At 50.6% G+C, this 25722-nt stretch overlaps 2 protein-coding genes across 2 annotated transcripts; one reads left to right on the top strand and one right to left on the bottom strand.

Annotated features, from left to right (window-relative positions):
- Nucleotides 1–292: 292 nt before the first annotated feature.
- Nucleotides 293–4178, bottom strand: Duoxa2 (dual oxidase maturation factor 2). The gene is made up of 6 exons (XM_034496942.2): nucleotides 3909–4178; nucleotides 2661–2718; nucleotides 2146–2280; nucleotides 1484–1697; nucleotides 1023–1237; nucleotides 293–709 (listed from the first exon to the last, which is right to left on the bottom strand). Exons 1-6 carry the CDS (start codon nucleotides 4053–4055, stop codon nucleotides 516–518), a joined length of 963 nt encoding a protein of 320 aa, XP_034352833.1. The 5' UTR covers nucleotides 4056–4178; the 3' UTR covers nucleotides 293–515.
- A 200-nt stretch (nucleotides 4179–4378) lies between these two features.
- Duox2 (dual oxidase 2) lies at nucleotides 4379–23288 on the top strand. The gene is made up of 34 exons (XM_034495402.2): nucleotides 4379–4541; nucleotides 4907–5038; nucleotides 5321–5410; nucleotides 5622–5792; nucleotides 6290–6477; nucleotides 6653–6854; nucleotides 7007–7173; nucleotides 7736–7796; nucleotides 7880–7976; nucleotides 8377–8467; nucleotides 8912–9014; nucleotides 9546–9709; nucleotides 10287–10462; nucleotides 10676–10794; nucleotides 11108–11245; nucleotides 11494–11607; nucleotides 11783–11985; nucleotides 12297–12482; nucleotides 13367–13592; nucleotides 13675–13768; nucleotides 15291–15478; nucleotides 15936–16005; nucleotides 16352–16435; nucleotides 17182–17360; nucleotides 17526–17756; nucleotides 17829–17928; nucleotides 18589–18638; nucleotides 18913–19040; nucleotides 19277–19430; nucleotides 20590–20822; nucleotides 21009–21167; nucleotides 21468–21623; nucleotides 21718–21846; nucleotides 21987–23288. The coding sequence occupies exons 2-34, from the start codon at nucleotides 4969–4971 to the stop codon at nucleotides 22107–22109; spliced, it is 4644 nt and encodes a 1547-aa protein (XP_034351293.2). The 5' UTR covers nucleotides 4379–4541; nucleotides 4907–4968; the 3' UTR covers nucleotides 22110–23288.
- Nucleotides 23289–25722: the final 2434 nt, after the last annotated feature.

Here is a 25722-nt window from a genome sequence, read left to right as displayed (position 1 = left end):
TAAAAGAAGACAACTGAAAGAATTAATGAATGAACGCCAAAACCCTTATCTTTCCCAATACATTCAGTTTGGCAGAGATTTGGGGAGAACGCACCACAACAGACCACCTCTTGGAGCGGCTCACGAAGATGCAGATACCTGTCAGTTTCTTTCAGATCTCACTAGAGGGCGCGCCTCTCCCAGAGCCCTACTGTGTTTCTCAGGTTTCTCAGCACCTGAAAACTCGGCTATTACTAGCCTAGAGAAGTTTCTCAAGGTTGTAGCGCCAAGGGCCAAGAGAAGCCAAGGAAATTGATTGGCAGGGGAATTTTGAAAAACAAAACAAAAAAAGTTTATTTACAGTTCTCCTGAGAAATCCATTCTCTAGAGCAAAGGTACACCCGGGGTGCCCCCTTGTCCTCCCGCATGGCCACGCAGTCCTCTAGACTCAGCTGTGCTCCTGGCACAGCGCTCTTAACACCGTCTTCTGGTCTGTGGGATCCCAAGGGAGGATAGGAAGCCGTAGTTAGTTCTTTTCACAGAATAGTCGTAATATTTAAGTCTGGAGTCCTAAACTGTTCGTGATGCGGGTTGTTGAGGATGAGAGGTGAGTTTCCTTTAGCCTGATCGCTACAGTCTTTGACACTTTGATCCAGAAACGTGCGAAGGGCGCTGGGCCGAGTGTAGTGGAGAATCACCACCGCCCCTCCGAGGAGGAGGCTCAGGATGCCTGCACCGGAGGGAGGAAAGACAGAGGGAGTCAGGGGTGCAGGATCTCCTTGACATGATTTGGAGTCCATCCATGGAGTTTCCTATACACACAACCGTCAGAAAGAACTGACGTGCATTATATGAAGCACGAGTTCTCATGCAAACCGGGGCAAGACACTGAACCCTTCCGAACTAGCCCTTCTCAACCACAAAATACCGTGTCTGTTCCCACCTTCTGCCTGCTACGGAGACGAACAGATTAAATAAGAGCGCTCATTCTGTAAACCGGAGAGCGCACATCTCATGTACAGGTAAGCACCCTCGATACTCACCGGTGGCCAGCGTGACCCAGAAGGAGGCGCCGTAGTGAGGCTTGAGGACGCCAGAGCCCAGGCGGAAGTGGCAGAGCGGCACGCTGGAGATGGAGGCGAAGGCGAAGACGGCGAAGAGCGTGAAGGCACTGGTAGTGAGCAGAGCCAGGCCTCCGTAGAGCGGGGCGGGCATGGAGAGCAGCGCATTGGCAATGATCCAGAAGCAGAACGCCACCCTGCGAGGGACCAAGCAGCGCTCCGTGAGCGGAGTTCCCTGACCAGGGCTGCTGGAGGTGTAGGGGAACCCCCTGGGAAAGCTGGCTCCTGAGCCTCCCCTCCCAGCCCCTCGGCCTCTCCCCTGTAGCTGGGACGTGAACTTCCGTGGGTTTTGCGGATTGCCAGCCGATCCTGCCCGCGAAGCTGCAGTACAACCGCGCTCTCCAAGTCACATGCACCCTGCCCTGTCCCCATCACAGGCTCACCACAGTGTTGCCGCGGCATAGTGACCCGCCAGGTGATATTGGTGGTACAGCCCGCAAGGACTGCTCGGTGTGAACTTCTCTGCCAGGTATAACACTGGGTCTGGCAGTCCCTTCTCCAGGGCACGGACGTACTCTTTGGTGTAGTCTTCGTCCAGACGCCAAGTGAAACGCTCGTTGTAGTCAATGGTCTCGTTCAGCTGCTGCGTTGGTGTTCCTGCGGGAAGCCGTGGGGGTCATGGCACTGCGCAAGGCTAGGGACCCGGAAACTAAAGAATTTCAGATAGGGAACTAAGGGTGGGGCGACTGTCAGGAAAGAGAAAGGTTAGGTAGTGGTATCGGGAAACACAAACACAATTGAATCAAAGGCTTTCTAAAGCCCGAGGGATGTGAAAGGGTCCTCTCACACAGTGCTTCTCAACCTTCCTAATGCCGTGACCCTTTACTACATGTTGTGGTAACCCCCCGAACCATCGAATTATTTTTGTTGCTACCTCCTAACTGTAATTTTGTTACTGCTAGGAGTCGCGATGGAAAAGGTCTGTGTGTTCTGATGGCCTAGATGAGACTGTGAAAAGCTAGTGGGGGTCGACATCTCTTGGTACTCAGCTTCTAACCGCAGGATCCCCTGGCCCCAAGAGCCCACTTTGCCCCAACCTCCTTACCTTTGAGTGTAATATTAACGCCCACCAGCCCCACGTGCAGAGCAACATGAACGTGAACACGGGATGCACTGAAGGCTTTGTAAGATGTATTGGTCCACACTCTCCCCACGAACCAGTCTCCACTGAAGTGCACGGCTACGGGGAGATGCATGCAGAGACATGTGGGTGAGGGTAGAAGTGGGGAGGTGGAAACTAGAGGCTTGGTGATGGAGATGGATCGGAAAGACAACGTTCTAGGAGCCTGGCGTCGTAAGGTAAGGACAGACCAGTGGGCAAGTACAGTGGGAGGCAGGGGACACCTGGGCAAATAAAAGCACTTCTCAAGGTCAGCCTGGGCTACATAGTGAGAGACTGTCTCAAAACAAATGGAAAAGCCCACGGCAAAGGGACAGATGGGGTGCTAGAAATAGGTGCAAAGTGGAAGGGGGGGGGTCCAGAAACCATGCTCCCTCCCAGATTCTCAGTGACCGTCTTTCCCTACTCCACCCCTCTCCCAAGTTACCCAATTCACTCACCCACAATTTCTGCACCTATGAACAGGCTAAGAAGAACTCTCACCAACCAGAACCAGCGCTGTAGGGAAAGATACACTGGATTAGGCTTGGGTACAGCCCAACCCATCCTCAAGGCCTCCCTCGACCCCACTCCACGGCATTCCTGACCTTTTGAAGATGATGCCATGCATGTTTTCCCTTCAAGTTCCTCTACGCCAATGATATTTCTGATATTTTCAGGGCGTGTGTTTCCCTGAACATTTCCCCAAGCCTACTTCCAGGTCTACCTTGCCTGGCACTCTCTGACTACCTTTATACCCCCAGCTGTCTGGCGCCGGCTCTCTGCCTCTGATTCAGTCACTGCTTGGTGAGGCTCGGTGAATTCAGAAGTGCCAGGCAGACAGGGGTCACCTCTCCCAGAAGAGGGAGGCCCCAGGGCCTGGCTGTAACTAAGGGAGAGAGACTGGGGATTTTTCTAGACCTGCCAGTTCCTCCGAACCAATAAAGACCAACACAAGCCGGGCAGTGGTGGTGCACGCCTTTAATCCCAGCACTTGGGAGGCAGAGGCAGGCGGATTTCTGAGTTCGAGGCCAGCCTAGTCTACAGAGTGAGTTCCAGGACAGCCAGGGCTACACAGAGAAACCCTGTCTCGAAAAACCAAACAAACAAACAAAAAACAAAACAAACAAACAAACAAAAAAAGACCAACACAAAAAGATTAAAGGTCTTCTCAGACTTGTAACAATGTACAGTTTAGGACCTGGAGGCTGAGAGCGTTTAATGGAAAATTCTCTAGCTGTCTATATGTTTGAATCCTCTGTGCAATTCTCTGAGTCTTTAACTCAACACAGTAAGGAAAGCACAGAAGTCCCCATTCTCTTGGTCATTGTCCAAAGCACTGGACAGAGGTGCTAAGGCATTCAGAGACGGGTGTGTATGTGTGGCGTGGGGGGCCAGGGGGTGTCCTGGCAGCACCGGAAGCCTAGACTTAATCCCAAATATACTGGGCTGGTTCCCACTGTCTAAAGCAGTTTCCAAAAGAATGTAGCTGGAATCATCTCGGGATGTCCTGGACCAGGGCTGTCCTTCTCCCTCGGAAGAGTTGCTTACTGCACCAGACTTCTGAATTTGCTCTTGCCGATCCTCGGAGAATCTTAGTCTCCTCTGTCCCGAGTCTCCAAGAAACTCTCTCCATATCGCTCTCTTACCCCCCACGAAATGAGCTTCTTCTAGAATCCCTGTAAGGAGAGCTTTGAGTACCCCCTTACCGAGTGCCCACGGATTCCAGGCAAAATGAACAGGAAACTAGCAGCCAAGGACAAGAATACCACGATAACAATGATCAGCGGTACGCTGAAGCCGGCGGCATGCCTGGGCTGGGGGTAAAAGGGGAGCACCCCGTCCCACGCAGTCATCCTGCAAGAAGCTCGCGAACTGCTCGCAGGCAGCGAGCTGGGATGAGTGATAGAAAGTCTGAACCCTGCGGCTCTCCTAAGAAGCGCAGAGGCGTGATGTCCAGAAACTCTCCTGGCTCTGCGGCTTCTCGCTGCGTTCGCAAACAAACGCAGACCCCCTTTTATAGGAGCGGGAGCGGCAAGTAGGGGAGGTGTCCAAACCAGGTAGCAGGGTCCTGTCCAGATGAGATCATGCAAACTAGGGGGCGGAGACATGCAAATAACGGAAATTCTGTCCTTAACTCGACAGCAAGCCTCTGATTCACACACTCACACCTGCAACGGTGGCGCGAGCTGACACCTGTGAGACAGGACGCGGAAAGCAGGGTGAAAGTGCGTCCAGGAAGGGTGAAGATTCTCGGAGCTGAGGGCGAGCGGGGAGCGGAGCAAAGAAAATCTCCAAGAACACGGAAGACTGTTGAGCCGGATCGGAGTCTTACACCAGAGGTTGGATCTCCTAGCTCCTCTCTCCCCTTTGCACGCACTTTCACCCTAGATGAGGATGAGGTTGGCTGCGAGTCCCTGACTCTCAGTTCATTAGCCTCTCCACCTTTTCTATCCCTCTCCTGGAGAAGCAGTATGTGGGAAGTTGGGGTGACAGTACCAGGTTTTAGAGCAAACTCCGGAGACAGTCCGGCTGTACTCCTGCCCAGGATGTTCATGTGGTTGAAATCAGCACTCAGACAGGGTTAGGGTGGGGGGAGGGGAACGGGAGACAGGGGACGGGGGACGGTCTCAATTCCTACCAGGTTGTCCCAGAAAGCACGTCCTGAAGATGTGGGGCCTGGGTAATCTTTCTGCTACTCTCCCAGTACCAGCTGTGGGAGTGTGTGTCCTTCACACACTACCTTCCACCGCCTGGCTCAAGGACAGCATGCTTCCAACAAACCCCAAGACACTAGTGCTCCTGGGAGCTCTGCTGACTGGACCCCTGAGCCCAGTAGGTAAGTAGTAGGGGCCTCTAGCTGAAAGGGGTCAACCAGTGTCCCATGGGAGTGTGGAAAGGGAGAGGTGCAGGCAGATGACGCCTGGAAGCTGGAAGGGTTGATCCATCTCTTATTGGGCTAGTGAGATGGAAGACCTCTAACCGCCTCGGCCCAGCGAAAGGATTGGAATTAGAGTTCTTAGGCAGGAGTTAGCCAGCTGAGGAAGGAGTCTAAGCCCATCGGGTCATGCAGGGGTTTCTGGAAGGTTAATGCGAAGTGAAAGGCTCTCTGCTCCCACAGGTGGCCAGGACGCACCCCCACTGCCCTGGGAAGTGCAGAGATACGATGGCTGGTTTAATAATCTGAAGTACCACCAGCGCGGTGCTGCAGGTAAGCCCTGGGTTCTGCAGAGAGGGCATGCAGTTCGAGTGTGGGGAGAGAAGCGGTGGCCAGCGGGATTGCCTTCCCACCGTAACATTCTTATGCATTCCTGGGGTAGGAAATGGGGGGCGGGGGGAGCGTTGAGAGCTCAGAAAAACTTGGTTTGGGGCTTCTTGGGGGCAGGGAGTCTTGATCCAGCTCAACTCTCTGTCCCCTCCAGGCTCCCGACTGCGTCGCCTAGTACCGGCTAATTATGCTGACGGTGTTTATCAGGCTTTGGAGGAGCCGCTACTGCCCAACCCTCGCCGGCTAAGCGATGCGGTCGCTAAAGCTAACGGAACTTCAGGGCAGGCTTCGGTCCACAACCGCACAGTGCTGGGGGTCTTCTTTGGTGAGTGTAGGAAAAGGAAACCAGGGTAGATCTGGAGCTTGCTGAGTGTCCAGGGAAAGGACCACCGCAATTTGCAGAAAAGGGACTTTCCAAGAAGTGCTTCTGCTTTCTTCTTTGAGGACTTGGTTGTGATGTGGGGATCTTTTTCTTACATCTTACTCCAAACCAACAAGTACATTGGTCCCCACTAGAACTCTCAGGAACTGATGCCTCGGCCATATCTCTCCTTAAGATTCTAATGACTGCCACACAGAGGTGAAGGGAGCTTGTTTTTCAAATCTTATTCTCCCGCCACCCCACAACGACATTGGCATGTTCACGAGGGAATGCTACTGTTCTGTTTCCCTATTAAAAGATCAAGGCTCACAGGGGATAAGCCTAAGAGACCACACTGAAGCTTGTGCTCTGATCTCTGTGCCCTGATAATTTAAGGTCTTTCTGGTCCTAAAGAGAGCAGGACTTGGTGATTTACCCACCACATTGCTCTCTTAACCCAGGCTACCATGTGCTCTCGGACCTGGTGAGTGTGGAAACACCAGGCTGCCCCGCAGAGTTCCTCAACATTTATATCCCGCGTGGAGACCCAGTGTTCGACCCTGACGGGCGCGGGAACGTGGTGCTGCCCTTTCAGAGGAGCCGCTGGGACCCCACGACTGGACAGAGTCCCAGCAACCCCAGGGACCTGGTGAGGCCAGGCAGCCAAAGGCAGGAGGGCAGAGAGCTGGGAGGGGAATCTAAGGCCTGATCCTCTGGAGGCCTGAGGTCTAGCTGGGAAGGAAGGTTGAGCAGGATGAGGCTCTAGCCTACCAGCAGGCACCTGCCTGGTCCTCCTGACCCTGCTCATCTGCACCTCCCTGTAGAGCAACCAGGTGACCGGCTGGCTAGATGGCAGCGCCATCTATGGCTCCTCTCATTCCTGGAGCGACACTCTGAGGAGCTTCTCTGGAGGACAGCTGGCTTCTGGGCCCGACCCCAATTTCCCGCGGAACTCCCAGAACTCTCTGCTCATGTGGATGGCACCGGATCCCGCCACCGGGCAGGGCGGACCACAGGGGCTGTATGGTGAGACTGTGGGGCCCTGGCAGGAGGGGTAGGGTTGGAGGCACCAGGCTGCTTGGGGACCGGTACTGGAGGAGAGGGTCTGCCTGTGGGTCTGTGTTTCCCTGGCTCAAGCTGTTGTCCATCTCCTGTCCTGCTTCCCCACATGGATGCAGCCTTCGGGGCCCAGCGCGGGAACAGGGAGCCCTTTCTGCAGGCACTGGGCTTGTTGTGGTTTCGCTACCACAACCTGTGTGCCAGGAAGCTGGAGCAGGAGCACCCGGACTGGGGGGATGAGGAACTGTTCCAGCATGCTCGAAAGAGGGTCATTGCCACCTACCAGGTGAGTTCTGGTACCAGGGAGTCTGTACTCCCTTAACAAAGCTTCCCGGGTCCTGGGCATTGCCCCTTCCCTATACACTATATACCTCTTTGTAGAAAGGCCCGTCTTCAGGGAGAGCTAATGTGTAGGAAGACTCTGTTTATGCCAGATGACTTGGGATTTGATCATTACTTAGTGTCTCTCTCTCTCTCTCTCTCTCTCTCTCTCTCTCTCCAATAAATTCTTTGAAGAATCTAGCACTTGATGCTGTTGGTTTTTTTATGCCTTTTTTCCTATGATGTGTGCAAGGTCCAGGGAGACTGTGCTCCCCCAGGAAAGTTTTTCTTGTTCTAAATAACGCCCCTCCCCTAGTTGTGTGTGGCCCTTATTCCCAGAAGGGTTAATGGGAAAGGACCTGAGACTATATAAAAAGGACCTGAGAATGTTTATATGGGTGATTTTGCTTCTAGTTGCCCACCCCTCCCTCCCCTACAACTGGCCTTGCCTGGTCCTCATCTCTGTACCTAAGTCTTTCTTCCCCAAAGGCTCAGCCCAACCTCTCCTTTCCCCTCTCTAACCTCAGAACATTGCTCTATACCAATGGTTGCCCAGCTTCCTGCAGAAAACACCTCCAGAGTATTCAGGTAATGAAGAGGAGTTGTGGGAGGTGGGGGACACCTAGAGTGGTGATGCCAGGGTGTGAGGTAAGGCATCTGTCTTGATGCAGGGTACCGCCCTTTCATGGACCCCAGCATCTCCCCAGAGTTCGTGGTGGCGGCTGAGCAGTTCCTCTCTACCATGGTGCCCCCTGGGGTCTACATGAGGTAAGGGAAGGGTTGCTGGTTGGAGCTACTCAGTATCGGAGGTAGGTTGAGTGGGCTTGGAGGTTGGGGCTTGCATCCCTCCACAGTTTCATCTAGAAGAGAAGCAGAATTGTTTAGGGAGCGTTGAAGCAGGATCCTGGGGTGGGAAGTTTGGGACCCACAGGAAATCTCCTAGCTCTAACAGCAGAACTTTGGTTGCTGAGCGTGGGGTGTGTCTGGCAGCTGGGGCCTCTTCTGACCTCCCACCATTGAGATCACTCTGTCTGCAAATCCAAGCCAATGCTCAAGGAAACTCACCAGTCATCCTCTACTCTTGTCAGCCCAGAGAAGTGCTCACCTCACTTACCACCTTAGCTTCTGCCCCGAATTCCCTCATGGTGTTTTTGTCACCCTGTTTCAGAAACTCCACATGTTATTTCCGGACATTCCAGAAGGAAGGTTCTGTCAGCTCTCCAGCTCTCAGGGTCTGCAACAGCTACTGGATGAGAGAGGTTAGCCTGAGATGGGGGTCAGAGTATGGGGGTGGGGGTGGAGTCAAAGTCACTTAGCATAAATGCTCGGAACAGTAACCGTTTGGCCCTTGAGCAGCAGTGCTCCAAAAGGCAGAGAAAATTATCTAGGGGGAATTGTTTTCGAGAGCTGGAAATGCCTGGGCTGGGGGTGGGGGTGGGGGCAATGTACCTGCTGTCCTAGCTGCTTTGGAAGCTCAGGAAGGAGATGGAGAGAGGAAAGGAAAGGAAGTGAAAGACAGGGAGGGAGAGGGGGTGGGGGAAGGGAGGAGAAGGGAGGGGGAGAAGAGGAGTGAGAGACAGTGAGAGAGAGAGAGAGAGAGAGAGAGAGAGAGAGAGAGAATATGAGTGTAAGTCTGAGAGTGACTAGGGACCTGTTTTCCTGAGGTTCAGGGTCAAAATCTTCAGTGTTGTGTTTACTTTCAGAATCCCAATCTGAAGACAGCTGGAGATGTGGACCAGCTGCTGCTGGGAATGGCTTCCCAGATATCAGAGCTGGAGGATAGGATAGTGATTGAAGACCTGAGAGGTGAGCTCAGAGGGTGGGGTGTCAGAACTGGAAGTCTGAGGATCCTTCTGAGTTAGTCACCAAGCAGCCCTAGGGTACCTGTGATGCAGACACACAGATGTGCTTCTCTCAAACCTCAAATAAACGTCACAAGAAATTGAAATTTGAGCTCCCCGCCTCAATTATAGTTTTGTGTTTATGTTGCTTTTATTTTAAGTCGACTATGCCTGAATGTGGTGGGCATGGGGGTGGTACAGCAGTCGAACACCATCTCTGGTGTTTACTTAGGTCTTAAGGGTTCTTATCCAGTCGTGTTTTAAAGTTGGAACATGCAGAGGAGGGAATTTCTGGCTGGTATCAAGAGTTAACCTTTTTAGAAAAAGTGCCCCTGACCACATATGGTGACATCGGATCCACAGCAAATAAGGTCACCAATGTCATATAGAGGAGTGCTGGGGACTGGGGCTGAGGAGAGCTCCAGGCAGCTGGATATAAGGCTGCAATGGATGGAGTGGGTTGGGATGATTGACTCAAAGTCTGGTCTCTTTTCAGATTACTGGCCTGGCCCAGAGAGATTCTCTCGCACAGACTACGTGGCTAGCAGTATCCAACGTGGCCGAGATATGGGGCTGCCCAGTTATAGTCAGGCTCTGCTGGCCTTGGGACTGGAGCCTCCTAAGAACTGGAGTGCTATCAACCCCAAAGTAGAACCCCAGGTAATGTAAATAATAATAACAACACAGTAACAATGGCAGTTAGCAGAGTGGGGGTGGGTGAAGGGGGGGTTGGGGGCAGGAGTTTGGGGGGGGGTGACTCAGTTGGTAACATGCTTGTCACACAAGCATGAGGACCTGAATTTGGATATTCAGCACCCACATAAAAGTCTGAGATGTTTTTGGGATCCCAGTTCTAGGGAGGCAGACAGGAGGACTCCCGACCCTTACTAGATAGCTAGCCCAGCCAAAACAATGATACCCAGGTTTAGGGAGAATTCCTGTGTCAAAGAATCAGGTGGAGAGTGATTGAGGAAGACTCCCTGGGTCAACCACTGGCATCTACATGCACACATACTCATGTACAGAAACATGTGCCTGTGCACACATACATGCATACACAAAAAAAAGGCAGCCAAAACTTTCTATGGCAGTGCTGTTCCAAATATCTCTACACAGATGAAGTCACTTGATCAACGTAAGAATTTATGAGGTAGTTACGCTCAGTGTTGCTGCAGTTTTACTGATGACATTGTTGGTGAGGTCGCGTGCACATTTGTTACCTTCCATTATGTTCCAGGTGCTGGAGGCCACAGCTGCTCTGTACAACCAGGACCTGTCCAAGTTGGAACTACTCCTGGGTGGACTCCTGGAGAGCTATGGGGACCCTGGACCTCTGTTCAGCAGCATCATTCTTGACCAGTTTGTGAGGCTCCGGGATGGTGATCGCTACTGGTTTGAGAACACTAGGAATGGGTAAGTCCTGGCTGGGCCCTTGGGGTGGGGCCCCAGACCCTCTGTCTGGCCCTAGATAGCCCCCACAGGTCTTGATTCTAGGGGCATACCACACTTCCATCCACTCCAGTCTCTTTCTTCACACAAGGTCACTGGAGGACTGAAATAACCTTCCTATCCATTTATCCAGTAATGGCCTTCTTCCCCTCCACCCCCACCCCCAACCCCGTTTAGGTTGTTCTCCAAGGAGGAGATTGCAGAAATCAGAAACACCACTTTGCGGGATGTACTGGTAGCTGTCTCCAATGTGGACCCCAGCATCTTGCAGCCCAATGTTTTTTTCTGGCAGGAAGGTGAGTAGCCTGGGAAAACAGACAAGCAATAGTATGGGGACAGAGTCATCTGTGCTGTACAGGGAGCTGTGTGCTTTCTGTGTCGGGCCGCCTCCTATGCTATAGTCTGGGCCAGCCCGAGAGAGCTATACCTAGCAATCGAGCAGGGTGGATGCTGAGAAATTTGATATGGAAGAGGTCTTTTGAGAGGAACAAGTTCCAGAGGCGTAAGTTTGGGAACGGGAGAAGATATTTGGCCCTTCCTAATATAGGGCAAGAGGCTTACCCAAGGAGTAGGACTCTTGGACTCAGACTTCTCTGATTTGTCCCTTAGGTGCACCCTGCCCACAGCCTCAGCAACTCACAACTGAAGTCTTGCCCGCCTGTGTGCCTGTTACTGTGATTGACTACTTTGAGGGCAGTGGTGCTGGCTATGGCGTCACCCTTGTGGCTGTCTGCTGCTTTCCATTAGGTAAGAGCTTAGCTTTCCTTACCTCTTTTCTGACCTCCGGCTCTTCACAGACTGGCCCGGTCCATTCCTCCTCCCACCCCACCCTACTGCCCTCTACCACCCCACTACATGCTGGTTTTCAGGGCTAGCTCCTTTGCATAGCTTGAGCCAGGCTCAGAGAGCTCCTGGGTATCTAAGGAGCGCTCCCCTTAAAGCTGCGAGCAAAGGGTTCTCCTTCCCTCTCACTAGTCTCTTCTGGTTCCCTTCAGTGAGTCTGATTGTCGCTGGAGTGGTGGCTCAGTTCCGGAACCGAGAACGCAAGATGCTACTAAAGAAAGGCAAAGAGAGTCTGAAGAAACAAACAGCCAGTGATGGAGTACCAGGTGAGAAACCTGAGGACTAGGAGGAGGGAAATGGAGTCAGGGCCTGAGGAGGAAGGGGGAAATATGTTACAGAGTGGGGTGGAAGCCAGGCTCACTAGAACTATATGCTCAAATAAGAGAATCACATGGGCTCAAAGACCTCTGCTGAGTCACCACGCAATTGCCCTTTCCTCAGCAATGGAGTGGCCAGGCCCTAAGGAGAAGAACTATCCAGTCACTCTCCAGCTGCTTCCAGACAGGAGTCTGCAGGTCCTTGACAAATGGTTCACTCTGATCCGTACCATCCAGCTGCGGCCCCCACAACAGGTCAACCTCATCCTGTCCAGTAACCGTGGACGCCGCACCCTGCTGCTCAAGGTCCCCAAGGAGTATGACCTGGTACAGTTCATCCTGCCTCCCTCTATGGACTGTTTTTTTTTTTTTTTTTTTTTCATCCATATTCCCTCTCATATGCGAGTCTTCTCAGCATTGTGCTCTCAGCTAAAGAGTTTATCCATGAAGGCTGATGCTGGAGAAGGAGTCTCCTTTCAGGAGTTTCTAGACTCACTTGTCCCCTAAGGTCACTCTCTGACCACAGCCTGGATGGTGAGGGAAGAGACTTCTCTTCTTCCCTCAGCCTAAGGTCCTTTGCAGCAGGACTAAATCAGAAAAGCCAGCGCCAGACATGATGAGGCTTTTCTCCAACCTAGGTGCTGATGTTTAACTCCGAAGAGGACCGGGGTAGCTTCGTGCGGCTGTTGCAAGACCTGTGCATCTGCGGCACTCCGGGCCTCCGCATAGCTGAGATGGGGGAGAAGGAGCTATTGAGAAAGGCTGTGACCAAGCAGCAGCGGGCAGGCATCTTGGAGATCTTCTTCAGACAGCTTTTTGCTCAGGTGCCATGAGTTATACTTGGCACAGGGAATGGAGCCAACCTGAGCTGGATGGGTTCTCGTGGGTGAATTCAGATTTCACACTGTAGGTTAGACATAGACAGTCTTGGTTGGATCCTTAGGCAATTCACATGTTCTTGTCTCTGATTTCCTCACCTTATCATCTAACGAACAGTAACTAAAACTGTGAGCATGCATTGCTGAGAGGGGCCAGTGAGATGGTCTATGTGATGGATTCTCTGATGGCACCTCTGGATCAGCAGCGTCAACTGACTTGGAAACTTAATAGAAAAGCTGATTCTCAGGATCCTCCCCAAACAGATTGAATGAGGAGCTCTGATCCCCAGAAAATTTCATTTTAACAAATCTTTCTAGGAGATGCTGATTATAGACTTGAGTTTGAAAATCACCATTTTGTAGACTGTGTTTAGCCTAAGTACTTGGTATATTGCGGGCATAACAAATGGTAATGATGTGTTAGCTTTAAATTATCTGTACACTGATAGGATTCAGATTCTAGGCACATGGCAGTGCTATCTGAATTAGCATGAGCATATAGGCTCAACGCTGTTTGTCATGTTATAGCCAATACCCACTGCCTCTGAAACAGGCTCTTTCTCTTTTCATTCCCCAACTTTGCCCCCTGCTTCTTACTTTCCCCCCTTTTCCCCATCAGTACTATTTTTACTGAATGGAGCTTGGGTCCAGAGAGAAACAGAAAGCTTGTAAAGATTCAGTTGACCCCTCCTATGGGAGAGTAGAGGCCTCAACCAGTATGTCTAGGAGTGGGTTTTCTGACCTGCACACAGGGGAGATATGCTTCCATCCCAGCTAGGTAAGCTAGGCCTTACCTCCTTCTCTCCTTCTCTGTGACTGCCTAAGTGCAGGTGCTGGACATCAATCAGGCTGATGCAGGGACTTTGCCCCTGGACTCATCCCAGCAAGTACGAGAGGCTCTGACCTGTGAGCTGAGCAGAGCTGAGTTTGCGGATTCCCTAGGCCTCAAGCCCAAGGATATGTTTGTGGAGTCCATGTTTTCTCTGGCCGACAAGGATGGCAATGGCTACATATCCTTCCGGGAGTTCCTGGACATCCTGGTGGTCTTCATGAAAGGTGGGAGTGGGGACTAGTGGAGCATCTGAGGAACCACGAGTATGTTAGCAAGGAGGTGACTTATATCCCCTTTCTCTCTCAGGTTCCCCAGAGGATAAGTCCCGCCTAATGTTTACCATGTATGACCTGGATGGAAATGGCTTCCTCTCCAAGGATGAATTCTTCACCATGATGCGGTACAGGCTGGGCCTTTCCAATCCTGAAATATCTTGATGTTTTAAACAGGAAAGCAATTCAGGTCAGAGGAGGGCAGGCAAGATGGCTGAGTGGCCATCCATGTTGAGTGGTACATACTGCATGAATTCTCAAGACATCCAACTTCAAGACATCACCTAGGCAGGTCCTTGCCTTTAACAGGATCCATATCCACGCTATCTAAAACTACCAAAAACATTGCTCTGGTTTTAAAATGTCAATAAAGACCAGCTGTGAGCACCCTCAACTTCTCATTCCCAAGGACAGAACCAACCTTAGTAATGACTTCCCTCAAGCACCACAAGACATATCTCTTCATTTCTTCTTGAATCTGCTTTTTTTCCATGCTGAGATTAACATTTGGTACATAGTCCATTGAAAAAAGACAAAGGGAAATACATGAGGGTAAATAGAGCACAGTAGCTCAGGTTCTTTTCAAGTGTCTTTCTGCCTTTTTGTTCTTAACACTCCTTTTTCCTGACAATCCCAACCCAGACCACCTTCTTCTTCCTCCTCCTCCTCCTCCTCCCCCTCCCCTTCCTCGTCCTCCTCCTCTTCTTTAGAGGGTTTTCTGATTTATTTTTTATCTTATGTGCATTGGTGTTTTGCCTGCAAGTATGTCTGTGTGAGGGTGTCAGATGCCCTGGAACTGGAATTACAAACAGTTGTGAGCTGCCATGTGGGTGCTGAGAACTGAACCTGGGTCCTCTGGAAGAACAGCCAGTGCTCTTAACCCCTGGGCCATCTCTCCAGTCCCCAACATAGACTTCTAAAACAGTAAAAATGTCTACAGCCTGTATCTCATTGGCATGTCACTGCAGTCCAGTCCTGGCTCTGTTTAGGAAATCCAGGAGGATGGAGGAGGTCCCATCAGCAATGGCAGCTCCCATCTTTTCAGCCTATAATAAAATGTGTGCGTCTTGCTTTGCCTCAGTGACATGATGCTTTTTAGCATAGTGATAGTGCTTGTTTGGCCCTGCACACACAATTGTTTTTGTCCAAGTGGACAATGTAAAAAGAGTTGCCACTGCAGCTGTCACCATGGGTGACATCAGACGTGGGCCTGAGTGGGTCCTCCATATGCCCTGGGGTATTGGCATAAGGGGGCAGCTGCCATTGTAGCCACTCCCCTCCCACACTCCTTTTTGGGTGGTGAAAGTGGGATCTCAGAGGTTGTTGGGTATGGGTGGGCTTCCACAGAAGAGAGTTAGCAGTGAGCCCATCACAAGAGAGGACCATGGTGTATTCTGGACCCATCTTTGCAGCAAGTGTTATCCTTTCCCATTTGTTTCCATTTCTTTGAGGGGTGTGGCACTGCTCTTCTAAGCTGTCAAGGTCCTTTGAGCCTGTGGCCATCACCTCACTGGCCTTAGTGTCACCTTCAGGCTGAATGACACCTCCCAGTACCATTTCCCAGATTGATGGTGACCACATTAGGTAATGTGGAAACATGCCCAAGCCTGACCTTGCTGGATGATAACTACTGTTTCTATACTCCACTAGGTCCTTCATTGAGATCTCCAACAACTGCCTGTCCAAGGACCAGCTGACTGAGGTGGTGGAGTCCATGTTCCGGGAATCGGGCTTCCAGGACAAGGAGGAGCTGACCTGGGAGGACTTCCATTTCATGCTGCGGGACTATGACAGAGATCTCCGATTCACGAAGCTCTGTGTCAAGGGTGGAGCTGGAGGTGTGTGAGTGTGAAAGGGAGATGAGGAGTCTTCACAACAGATTTTCTGGTAGTCATACACAGGCCTTATTTTCTTTCCTCCGAGTCCTTGGTGGTTAGTACTGAGCTCAGCGTGGATATTCAGAGACAAGTTGTATATTGTGCAAAGTTCGCTCACTAAGCCAAGGGACAAGCCAGGGCATTGGCTTGGGGTGTATCTGGCCAGAGCAGGGGACCTTGTTTTCTTTTCTCAAAGGACATGTAGAGTTCTATCTTCCAGAGGGTAGCCCCTTTCTTCTTTGTGCACACTGCCCTGTGTACCTGGAGGAAAATGGGGCTGAAGCCCCAGATCTGGACATGACTAAGTCACTACTGAATGCTGAGCAGTCTTCTCAGAGCCCAGGAGGAGAGGACAGTCTCCCACTCCACCCTCCGCCCTTCCAGAGAAGCCAATCTGGGCTCCTGTTCTCTTTTCTAGGCACTGGGGACATCTTTAAACAAAGCGGTGCTTCTCGAGTCTCATTCATCACCCGGACTCCCGGGAACAGGTGTGTGAGATGGGAGGGACTGGGTGGTCTCCTTGACTAGGTCCATGGAGAGAAGCAAAGAAAGGAAGCCGGGCTACTGATCAGATGTTTGCCTTAGCAAGGTCAGTGTCAGCCCGGACGGCAGCTGCTTCCTACAGCCTGTGTTGTTCAGGAGCTTTGGCTCTCTCTCTACCACTCCAGGCCCGAGTCGCCCTAAGGACAGATGAGCAGACTGTAACTGCTCACCCTGTTTTGGGGTCCTTCCCTGGACTCCAGCCCAACATTGATATGGCAGGTCTTCTCCTGGCTGCAACAATCAAAAGGAAACAGGATCCAGGGCTTTGATTTGTTTGTTTGATTTTTTCAGTTCCTGCCCCCCGGAAATGGCAGTCCCTGACATGGAAACCTCAGAGCTGGGAAGTGCTGGCCTAAGGAAAAGATTTGGCAAAAGGTGAGTTTTCCTTAGATTCCTGGATTCCCAGGATGCTTGGAAAGAAGTCTCAGGGTGTCTGAGTCCTGACACATCACCTCCAGTCCTCTTCCATTCGACACACATGATGTGGCACTAGTAGCTCTCCATGAAACGCCTGAACTACTGTAGCTCCTGATCTGCTCCTGTAGGGTGTACCATCAGGGAGGGACCCCATGGCCCTTAGCAGGAGAGGCAGGGCACTGTTGAGAAAGTGACTCGTTGACCTTTCCTCAGGGTTGCCCACTGGAGGGCTGAAGTGTCCAATGGCCTCATCTTCACTCATTCATTCAGCCTCTAAACTCATCTTCAGGCAAGATTCCCAGCTCACAACTCCACTGCCATGGCTGTAAGAGGCCTCCCGGCTTCTGCTGCCTTGGGTACAGAAGTAGGCCAGTGTAGAGAGCAAAGAATAGGGTGCAGAACGAGAGAGGGAGAGAGACAGAGAGACAGAGATGAAGAGACAGAGACAGACAGAGACAGGGAGAAAGTGACAGAGAGACAGAGAGACAGAGAGAGGAAAAGGTAGACTGGGTGTGGAGAGAGAGAAAGGGAGGTGTCTAGAACAAGTAAGAATCAGGGTAAGGGTTGGGAGAATGGGGGCTGCTTGCCTCCCTTCCACTGTTATGACCCGTCCTTCATGGTTACTAGACCTTCACTTATGGGTAGGACTGAAGGAAGGCCAAGGAACCCCTTCCTCACCAGTGTCCTGTCTATCACTGCCACAGGGTAATGGTGCCCTCTCCCCGGCTGTACACGGAGGCACTGCAGGAGAAAACACAGAGGGGCTTCCTGGCCCAGAAGTTCAAGCAGTTCAATCGATTTGTGGAAAACTACCGGCGTCACATTGTGTGTGTTACAATCTTCTCAGCCATCTGCATAGGCCTGTTTGCAGACCGTGCCTACTGTAAGAGTGCCAGGTTGTGGGCAGTGGGCAGGGAACAAGCCATACCTCAATGGGGAGTCTGGTTGCCCTTCCCAGTCCTCAGTGTCTGGACGGCAGAGCCCAGGCATTCTGACTCAGGCTCAGGAGCCTGAGTGCATTGCTGATCTGCCTCAACTCTGGCCCCAGACTATGGCTTTGCCTCACCACCCACGGACATTGAAGAAACCACCTATGTGGGCATCATCCTGTCCCGGGGCACAGCAGCCAGTGTCTCCTTTATGTTCTCCTACATCCTGCTCACCATGTGCCGCAACCTCATCACCTTCTTGCGGGAGACCTTCCTCAACCGCTACATTCCCTTCGATGCCGCTGTGGACTTCCATCGCTGGATTGCCATGGCTGCAGTTGTCCTAGCTGGTATGTGGCTCCTGGGATGGGAGTTGGGAGTAGTGTTGGTCAAGTTAATATGTCTGATGATGTCTCTTTCAGTTCTGCACAGTCTTGGACATGCAGTCAACGTGTACATCTTCTCAGTCAGTCCCCTCAGCCTGATGGCCTGCGTCTTTCCTAAAGTCTTTGTGAATGATGGGTCAGTTCAGGGGAAGGCATCCCAGGGTCCTCTGGGTGGGCCTAAGGCTGTAATAGGAAAGAAAGAGATGACCACAGAAGTACAGCTTCTCAGTGAGTGAAGACACAAAGCTGTCCCTCATGGGGAAGCTGAAGGCGACTGATTTACCTTCAGGAAGGAAGCTGTCTGACTGGCCAGGAAAGGACCTTAGGAGATGACATCAGAGCCTCTTTCCCATTTGACACACAGTTTATTATCTTAGTTTGATATTGGCTCATTGGACAAATATTTATACACCATGTGCTGGGTGTTTTAGTCAAGTGCCAGAGAGCAGGGCTATTCCAGATACGTGCAGTTGTTGAACGCTTTTGCTATGCACCCGATGTTGCTGGGCACAGAACGCAAGTCCCTGCCCTCACTAATCTCACAGAATAATGAACCAAGTACTCCAGGAGGCGAGCAAGGGTCTACTGCAGGAAGAGAATGTAAGATGGACTAGCAGGAAGAGCTGTGGTGGGTGCAGGGGTAGAACCGTGACAGTGGACACCATGTTCCCTGGAAGGATCCCTTAGCCATTCTAGTGGAGTCCTAGTAACCTCAGGAGTTGGGGACAGCATCAGGCTGTGGTGTGGGAGTGGCAAACCCCCTCAGCCAGAGGCTCATTGTGCCTTTACTCCACAGGTCCAAGCTTCCCCCAAAGTACTACTGGTGGTTCTTTGAGACAGTTCCAGGTAGGAAGTGGAGCTGGGTGTGGAATCTGAACACTACTCTAACTGCATATCTCCTACTTTTTCTCCTCTTCCTGAATATACACTGATCTATAATAGCCACAGGCCCCTTTCCGACAGGCCAGCCCTGGCTCCAGCCCCTACAGACATGCTATTCTGAAGCCCTGAAGGACTAGAGTAAATGTCAAGTAGGACGGTGCAGGGGGATGTCCTGTTGTACTTTCAGCTCAGGATGAGGTTCTAAGGATACCCACTGACCCTGTCCTCCTGCCTCCAGGTATGACAGGAGTGCTCCTGCTCCTGGTCCTGGCCATCATGTACGTCTTTGCCTCCCACCACTTCCGCCGCCACAGTTTCCGGGGCTTCTGGATGACCCACCACCTCTATGTTGTGCTTTATGCCCTGGTGAGTGCCTTCCCTGGGCAGGGGTGAACCTTGGAGGGGGACACTTGGGATGGAAAGGGAAGGCAAAGTAGGAAAAATGGAGAATTAGACCCAAGACTGTGATCCTGAGCTCTGAGACCCCCACCCTGGGATCTATGCCAGCCCATCAAAGCCCATGCCTGGGTGGGCCATGCCTGACAAGGAGGAGCCACTCGGGGCCTGATGGGTGGAGCAATACTAACTGGTCATGTTTTCAGCTCATCATCCATGGCAGCTATGCCCTCATCCAATTACCCAGCTTCCACATCTACTTCCTGGTCCCTGCAATTATTTATCTGGGGGACAAACTAGTGAGCCTGAGCCGGAAGAAGGTGGAGATCAGCGTGGTGAAGGCCGAGCTGCTGCCTTCAGGTAAGACCTGGTCTGACCCAGGCATGGAGAACCAATCTGCTCCTCAGACATGGCAGGGGCTTGCCAGGTTTCCTGATCCCTACCTCTGACATCCTCTTGAGGAACTCTGAACCCTAAAGATTTTCTGATAGAAATGACACCCCAAGAAGGGCTATGCTTAGTTTCTTGTGAGACTTGCAGACAAGGGGCTAGGGAGATAACTCAGTAGTTAGAACACTTTCTGCTCTTTCAAAGGACCCGAGGTCAGTTCCCAGCACCCATGTCAGGCAGCTCCTAACCAGTTCCAGGGAATACAGTGCCCTCTTGGGTCCTTCATGGACACCTGCACTCAGTGTGCATATACCTACACACAGACAAACATATATACACATAATTAAAAATAAAGAAAGAGACCCGCAGACAGTGAGAAGCAATGCTGGGAAGGAGCAGATGAAGACGATGCTCCAGGAGGAGGAAGGCTTCAGTGTGCAACCTGGTTCACATCGAAGAGGCAAACAGCCCTGACAGGCAGATTGCTGTGTCTGAATGGGCTGTTGTGGAAGCTTCTATCACTATAGAGGGAGGCGGGAGGTGAGTTAGGTGTCATAACATCGTCTAACCTCTAGGATTAACATTGCAAAGGATTCAATTTCATTTCAGTTTTATTCCAGTTAAGATTACATGAGGATAAAGTCAAAGTAGCCTTTCACACTCTCCAAAACTTGTTAACCTCCTTTTTCAACAAATGTGAATAAACTTGAGGCCCAACTGTAGTCAGACAACAAATACTATCCTATTAAGATGTGGTAACAAAAGATGTTGCTTGTCAGGCGTGCCAACATTTGTGAAAGTTACCTCCATGTGAGGGAGGTTTGCTAAGCTTCTGGAGACCTGAAGAGCCCTTCACCCTAGAGGCTGTTAATCTAGCAGTGCTATGAGCCTGCACCCTCTTTGGGATGAGGCAGGAGAGAAGAGAGACACTAGATTGGGGAAGAAGTGCCCAACTCTTATGTTGCCCAGGGAACAGAGGAGACTCAACTACTCTCAGCTCCAGAAAACTGCCTGCCTAGACCATGTGCCTGTGTGAGACCCTCTGGGCCTCAGCAGTGTAGAAAGAACAAACACCTGTCAGTTTTTGGGTATTTTCTGATCTAGGCTCTTCTCCCACTCTGACCCCTAGGGGTCACCCACCTGCAGTTCCAGAGGCCCAAGACTTTTGAGTACAAATCAGGGCAGTGGGTGCGAATCGCCTGCCTGAGTCTGGGTACCAATGAGTACCACCCCTTCACGCTGACCTCCGCACCCCATGAGGACACACTCAGCTTGCACATCCGGGCTGTGGGACCTTGGACTACTCGCCTCAGGGAGATCTACTCACCCCCAGAGGGTGGCACCTGTGCCAGATACCCAAAGGTGCCCATCCCTGGGAATGTCCCTGCTCCCTATACCCTGACACTAGATGCCCCAGTACCTTTTGTGACAAATCTAGTCTGAAAGAGTACTGAGGTGCGCTGTCCCCTACCTCTGTTAGTCTTCCCCATCTCTGGCCTCAGAGTTGGGGCAGGGCCTGGCTCATCTCACTTCTCCTTCTCTTGGCAGCTGTACCTCGATGGACCTTTTGGAGAGGGCCACCAGGAATGGCATAAGTTTGAGGTTTCAGTGCTGGTAGGAGGGGGCATTGGAGTCACCCCCTTTGCTTCCATCCTCAAAGACCTGGTCTTCAAATCGTCCATGGGCAACCAGATGCTCTGTAAGAAGGTGAGTATCCTTTCTCCACTCTGCGTGGGAAATGTGTGGCCCAAGGAGCCCTGCCGTCACGGAAGCACACTCCAAGCTTCCGCTGCAGGGTCTGTGGGGACCATTACACACAGCCATTCACATGTCAAATCCTGAGTGTGGATAGGAGAGTGGTCAGAAGCATCTCTGCTGGCCTTTGTCCATTGGAGGCTAAGACCAGAGCATTGCTCTACACAGGATATCTGGGGCTGCCTAGCATCTCAGATTGTAGGGAGGGGAGCCAGACCTGAGCTGGCCCTGAGCCCCAGTGTGTGTCCTCAGATCTACTTCATCTGGGTGACAAGGACTCAGAGGCAGTTTGAGTGGCTGGCTGACATCATCCGGGAGGTGGAGGAGAATGACCACCAGGACCTGGTGTCTGTGCACATTTATATTACTCAGCTGGCTGAGAAGTTTGACCTCAGGACCACCATGCTGGTAGGTCAGGGCCAGCCAGGCATGGCAGGTGGGCCACTCTCAGGGCCAAGGGTTGGTCCTAGCAATGACTGTCCTTCCCCATTTCATTCGCCAGTACATCTGTGAGCGGCACTTCCAGAAAGTGCTGAACAGAAGTTTGTTCACGGGCCTGCGCTCTGTTACCCACTTTGGCCGCCCTCCCTTTGAGCTCTTCTTCAACTCTCTGCAGGAAGTCCATCCACAAGTAGGTCCATCCCCTCCCACCCCAGGACCCTAATTTCACTTTCTCATCTTGGTCTGATTATTGTGGTCAGGCTGGAGAAGCTGATCTCTCCGGGCAGTGGGTGTTTCAAGGCTCCAAGGCACATGTCTCTCCCTGGACAGGTACGTAAGATTGGAGTCTTCAGCTGTGGTCCTCCAGGGATGACCAAGAATGTTGAAAAGTCCTGTCAGCTAATCAACAGGCAAGACCGGGCCCACTTTGTGCATCATTATGAGAACTTCTGAGCCTGCTCTCCTTGGTCCCTGTCCTGTCTGCTGCTGTCCTTCTTCATTGTTACTGTCACTTGAGACCACAGCCAGGGAACTGGAGCCCTGCCCCTCACAGCACCTATGTTCTGGGCAGGTAGACAAAGCCACTCTAATACCTAGCTCATGACATAGTAAGTTATGGGATGTACAGTGAGGAGAGAAAAGCCCCTATTTCTGACAACTGTGGATGAGAACAGAACACTGGAGATCACCTCTGATAGGTCTCTGTTTCTGTTTTGCCTTCACAAAATTGTTGTTTTGCTGTGGCCTTTTCATGGGGGAATCATTTAAGGAAAGCATGACAATCTTCTCTGAGTTTGTCTCAGAAACCACATACTGAGAGCCTGCACAGCCCATCTGCCTCAACTCAGGCTCTGGGTCTTTCCCCTCAGCTTCTGCCCCACACCTTCCTGCTCTGAGAGGCCACAAATCCATAAGGCTGCCAGAGAACAGATGCCCTGTGTTCCTAATGTCATCCAGTAGTGTCTGCTGTCTTGACCCTTCAGTGAATCCTCCTGTAAGCATAAAGGTATTCCCTGAGCTCCAGGGTTAAGACAGCAATGGTCTCTCTACCACACAACCCAACCCCCTCAGCTCCCTTTCCCCAGAGGAATCAGAACAGCTTTCCTGGTTTGTGCTGTCTGGGCACTGGAAGCCTCTTACCCTAGGGGAATTGGCCACCCAATCACAGTACACAGATGTCACCTCTACCTGTGTAGACCCTTTTCCTTCTTTCCCTGGAATTTTACTAAAAAGCTGAGCTGTAACATATGTACAGAGGTATATTTGCACTAAGTGTATAAATTTTATAGTAGCTACCATCCTGGTCAAGATAAAAAAAAAAAAAAAAACTTTTCAACATTCCAGCCACCCCGGAAGCTTTGCCAGTGAATCTCCCTCACATAAAAGCAACCACGAACGTGACTTCTGTCACTGCACTTTGGGTCATATAGGAATGAACTTTTAATCTTGTCCTCTTTCTCATCCCTCGGTGCTTTTGTGATTCATCCATGCCATTGTGTTTGTTGGACGTTTGTCCCTTTTTACTGCTGAGTAGCATTTCCACTACAGAGATGTATCGGTTTGTTTAGTCATTCTGCTGGTAGATGGTTGGTTTGTTTCTGGGTTTGGCTGATTGTAAATAAAGTTGCTATAAACATTTGTGTGTCTGTCTTTTAGTGAATATGACGCACTCATTTCTCTGGGTATGGCATTTATCTAGGAGCAGAATTGCAGAGCCATAATACTGTATAGCTGGTAGAATTTGTAGCAAGGAGAGTTTCAAGCAAACTCAACATCCCTAAGCCTGTATCTTTTCCTTGGTGAGTTTATTCAGAAGCCAAATATCTCTATAGTGAAGCCATCTCTGATGAAGCTGGACAAACAGGCCAGAGTCCAAGAGACCTGGGACTCTGGCACCGATTTTGTCTGTAAAGACTACAAAGGAGTGTTCCCGAGGTCTTTGAACTTATTTCCATATTTATTCAGGTGTTTGTGAAGAAATCGGGAGGCAAGCTAGCAGCATGTCTCAAATTATATACATGGGAAGAAAACACACACACACACACAATATGCTTTGTAACTATAGTGTGTTAAGTTTTAGTCTGTTTAATTTTTAAGTTTCACTAAATGAGACTTTTTAAAAAATAAATAAATAACAGCGAACATATTTATGAACAACATTATGTGTGCCCTGGCCTCTGGCCCCCGGGTACTCACCAAGTCATACAGCCCCCAGCCTTAAATCCCAGCCTCTTAGATGTCACTTTAGCTTTATTTTCAGATCTGACCCATCAGCATTTTCCTGCTCATTCTTTCAAAAATATTTGCCTAATCCTAAGCCACTCATCCTCTATACACTGCCAAATGCCATTAACATGGCCATGAGAGCTCTCTCTAACATTCTGTAGCTTCCTTCTCTTCCCTTCTCTTCCTCCTCTCCATGCTGGAGAAGTGACAGTCTCACGAAGAGTCTGTGATCTTTTTTTTCTTTTTTTTAAACTTTTTTTATTGGATATTTTATTTACATTTCAGATGTGATCCCCTTTCCCCATCCTCCCCCCGCCCCCACCCAGGAACCCCTTATCCCATTCTCTTCCTCCTGCTTCTATGAGGATATCCCCCCACACCCATCCACTCCCACCTCCCTACCCTCAAATTCCCCCACACTGGGGCATCCAGCCTTTACTTGACCAAGGACCTCCTTTCCCACCTATGCCCAACCATGCCATCCTCCCCTACATATACAGTCCCTCCCTATGTGCTCTCAGGCTGGTGGTTTAGAACCTGGGAGCTCTGGTTGGTTGATATTGTTGCTCTCCCCATGGGGCTGCAAACCCTTTCAGCTCCTTCAGTCTTCTCTCTCACTCCTCCTTTGGGAACCCCATGATCAGTTCAATGGTTATCTGTGAGCATCCGCCTCTGTATGTGTCACACTCTGGCAGACCTCTAAGGAGACAGCTATATCAGGCTCCTGTCAGCCTACACTTCCTGACATCCACATCAGCGTCTGCCTTTGGTGACTGCACATGGGATGGATACCCAGGTGGGACAGTCTCCAGATGACCCCTCCTTCAGTTTCTGTCCCACACTTTGTCTCCATATTTGCTCCCTGGAGTATTTTGTTATTCCTTCTAAGAAGGACCAAAGCACCGACACTTTGGTCTTCCTTCTTCATGAGCTTCATGTGGTCTGTGAATTGAATCTTGGATATTGCGAGCTTTTGGGCTAATATCCACTTATCAGTGAGTGCATACCATGTGTGTTCTTTTGTGACTGGGTTAACTCAATCAGGATATTTTCTAGTTCCATTCATTTGCCTAAGAATTTCTCAAATTCATTGTTTTTAATAACAGTAATACTCCATTGTGTAGATGTACCACATTTTCTGTATCCATTCCTCTGTTGAAGGACATCTGGGTTCTTTCCAGCTTCTGGCTATTATAAATAAGGCTGCTATGAACAAAGTGGAGCATATGTCCTTGTCATATGTTAGAGCATCTTCTGGGTGTATGCCTAGGAATGGTATAGCTGGGTCCTCAGGTAATGTTATGTCCAGGTTTCTGAGGAACTGCCAGACTGATTTCCAGAGTGGTTGTATCAGCTTGTAATCCCACCAACAATGGAGGAGTGTTCCTCTTTCTCCAAATCCTTGACAGCATCTGCTATTATCTGAGTTTTTGATCTTAGCCATTCTGATTGGTGTGAGGTGGTATCTCAGGGTTGTTTTGATGTGCATTTCCCTGATGATTAAGGATGTTGAACATTTTTTAAAGTGCTTCTCGGCCATTCAAGTTTCTTCAGTTGAGAATTCTTTGTTTAGCTCTGTACCCCACTTTTAAATAGGGTTATTTGGTTGTCTGGAGTCTAATTTCTTGAGTTCTTTGTATATATTGGATATTAGCTCTCTATTGGATGTAGGATTGGTAATGATCTTTTCCCAATCTTTTGGTTGCTGTTTTGTCCTATTGACAGTGTCCTCTGCCTTACAGAAGACTATGCTTATCCAGCTACTTGTCGCTCTGACTCCAAGGCAGTGCTAAGTGCATGTCCAGGTGGACAGAGAGACATTCTATTATGATTGTGAGCA

Source organism: Arvicanthis niloticus, chromosome 2 (genome assembly GCF_011762505.2).
Source record: "Arvicanthis niloticus isolate mArvNil1 chromosome 2, mArvNil1.pat.X, whole genome shotgun sequence".
Lineage (NCBI taxonomy): Eukaryota > Metazoa > Chordata > Mammalia > Rodentia > Muridae > Arvicanthis > Arvicanthis niloticus.
Note: the sequence above shows the minus strand (reverse complement) of the source record. Positions and strands in the feature narration are given on the sequence as shown.

Bases quoted from the DNA above. Each gene is read 5' to 3' on its own strand.
- Duoxa2 (XM_034496942.2), bottom strand. From the start codon at position 4,055: ATGACTGCGTGGGACGGGGTGCTCCCCTTTTACCCCCAGCCCAGGCAT. The intron at 2,281-2,660 runs GTGAGTGAATTG...ATCTCCCCGTAG, and splicing joins CATAGGTGCAGAAATTGTGG to CCGTGCACTTCAGTGGAGAC. The intron at 710-1,022 runs GTGAGTATCGAG...CCTCCGGTGCAG, and splicing joins CTGGGTCACGCTGGCCACCG to GCATCCTGAGCCTCCTCCTC.
- Duox2 (XM_034495402.2), top strand. From the start codon at position 4,969: ATGCTTCCAACAAACCCCAAGACACTAGTGCTCCTGGGAGCTCTGCTG. The intron at 5,411-5,621 runs GTAAGCCCTGGG...TGTCCCCTCCAG, and splicing joins CCACCAGCGCGGTGCTGCAG to GCTCCCGACTGCGTCGCCTA. The intron at 17,929-18,588 runs GTCAGTTCAGGG...TTTACTCCACAG, and splicing joins AAAGTCTTTGTGAATGATGG to GTCCAAGCTTCCCCCAAAGT.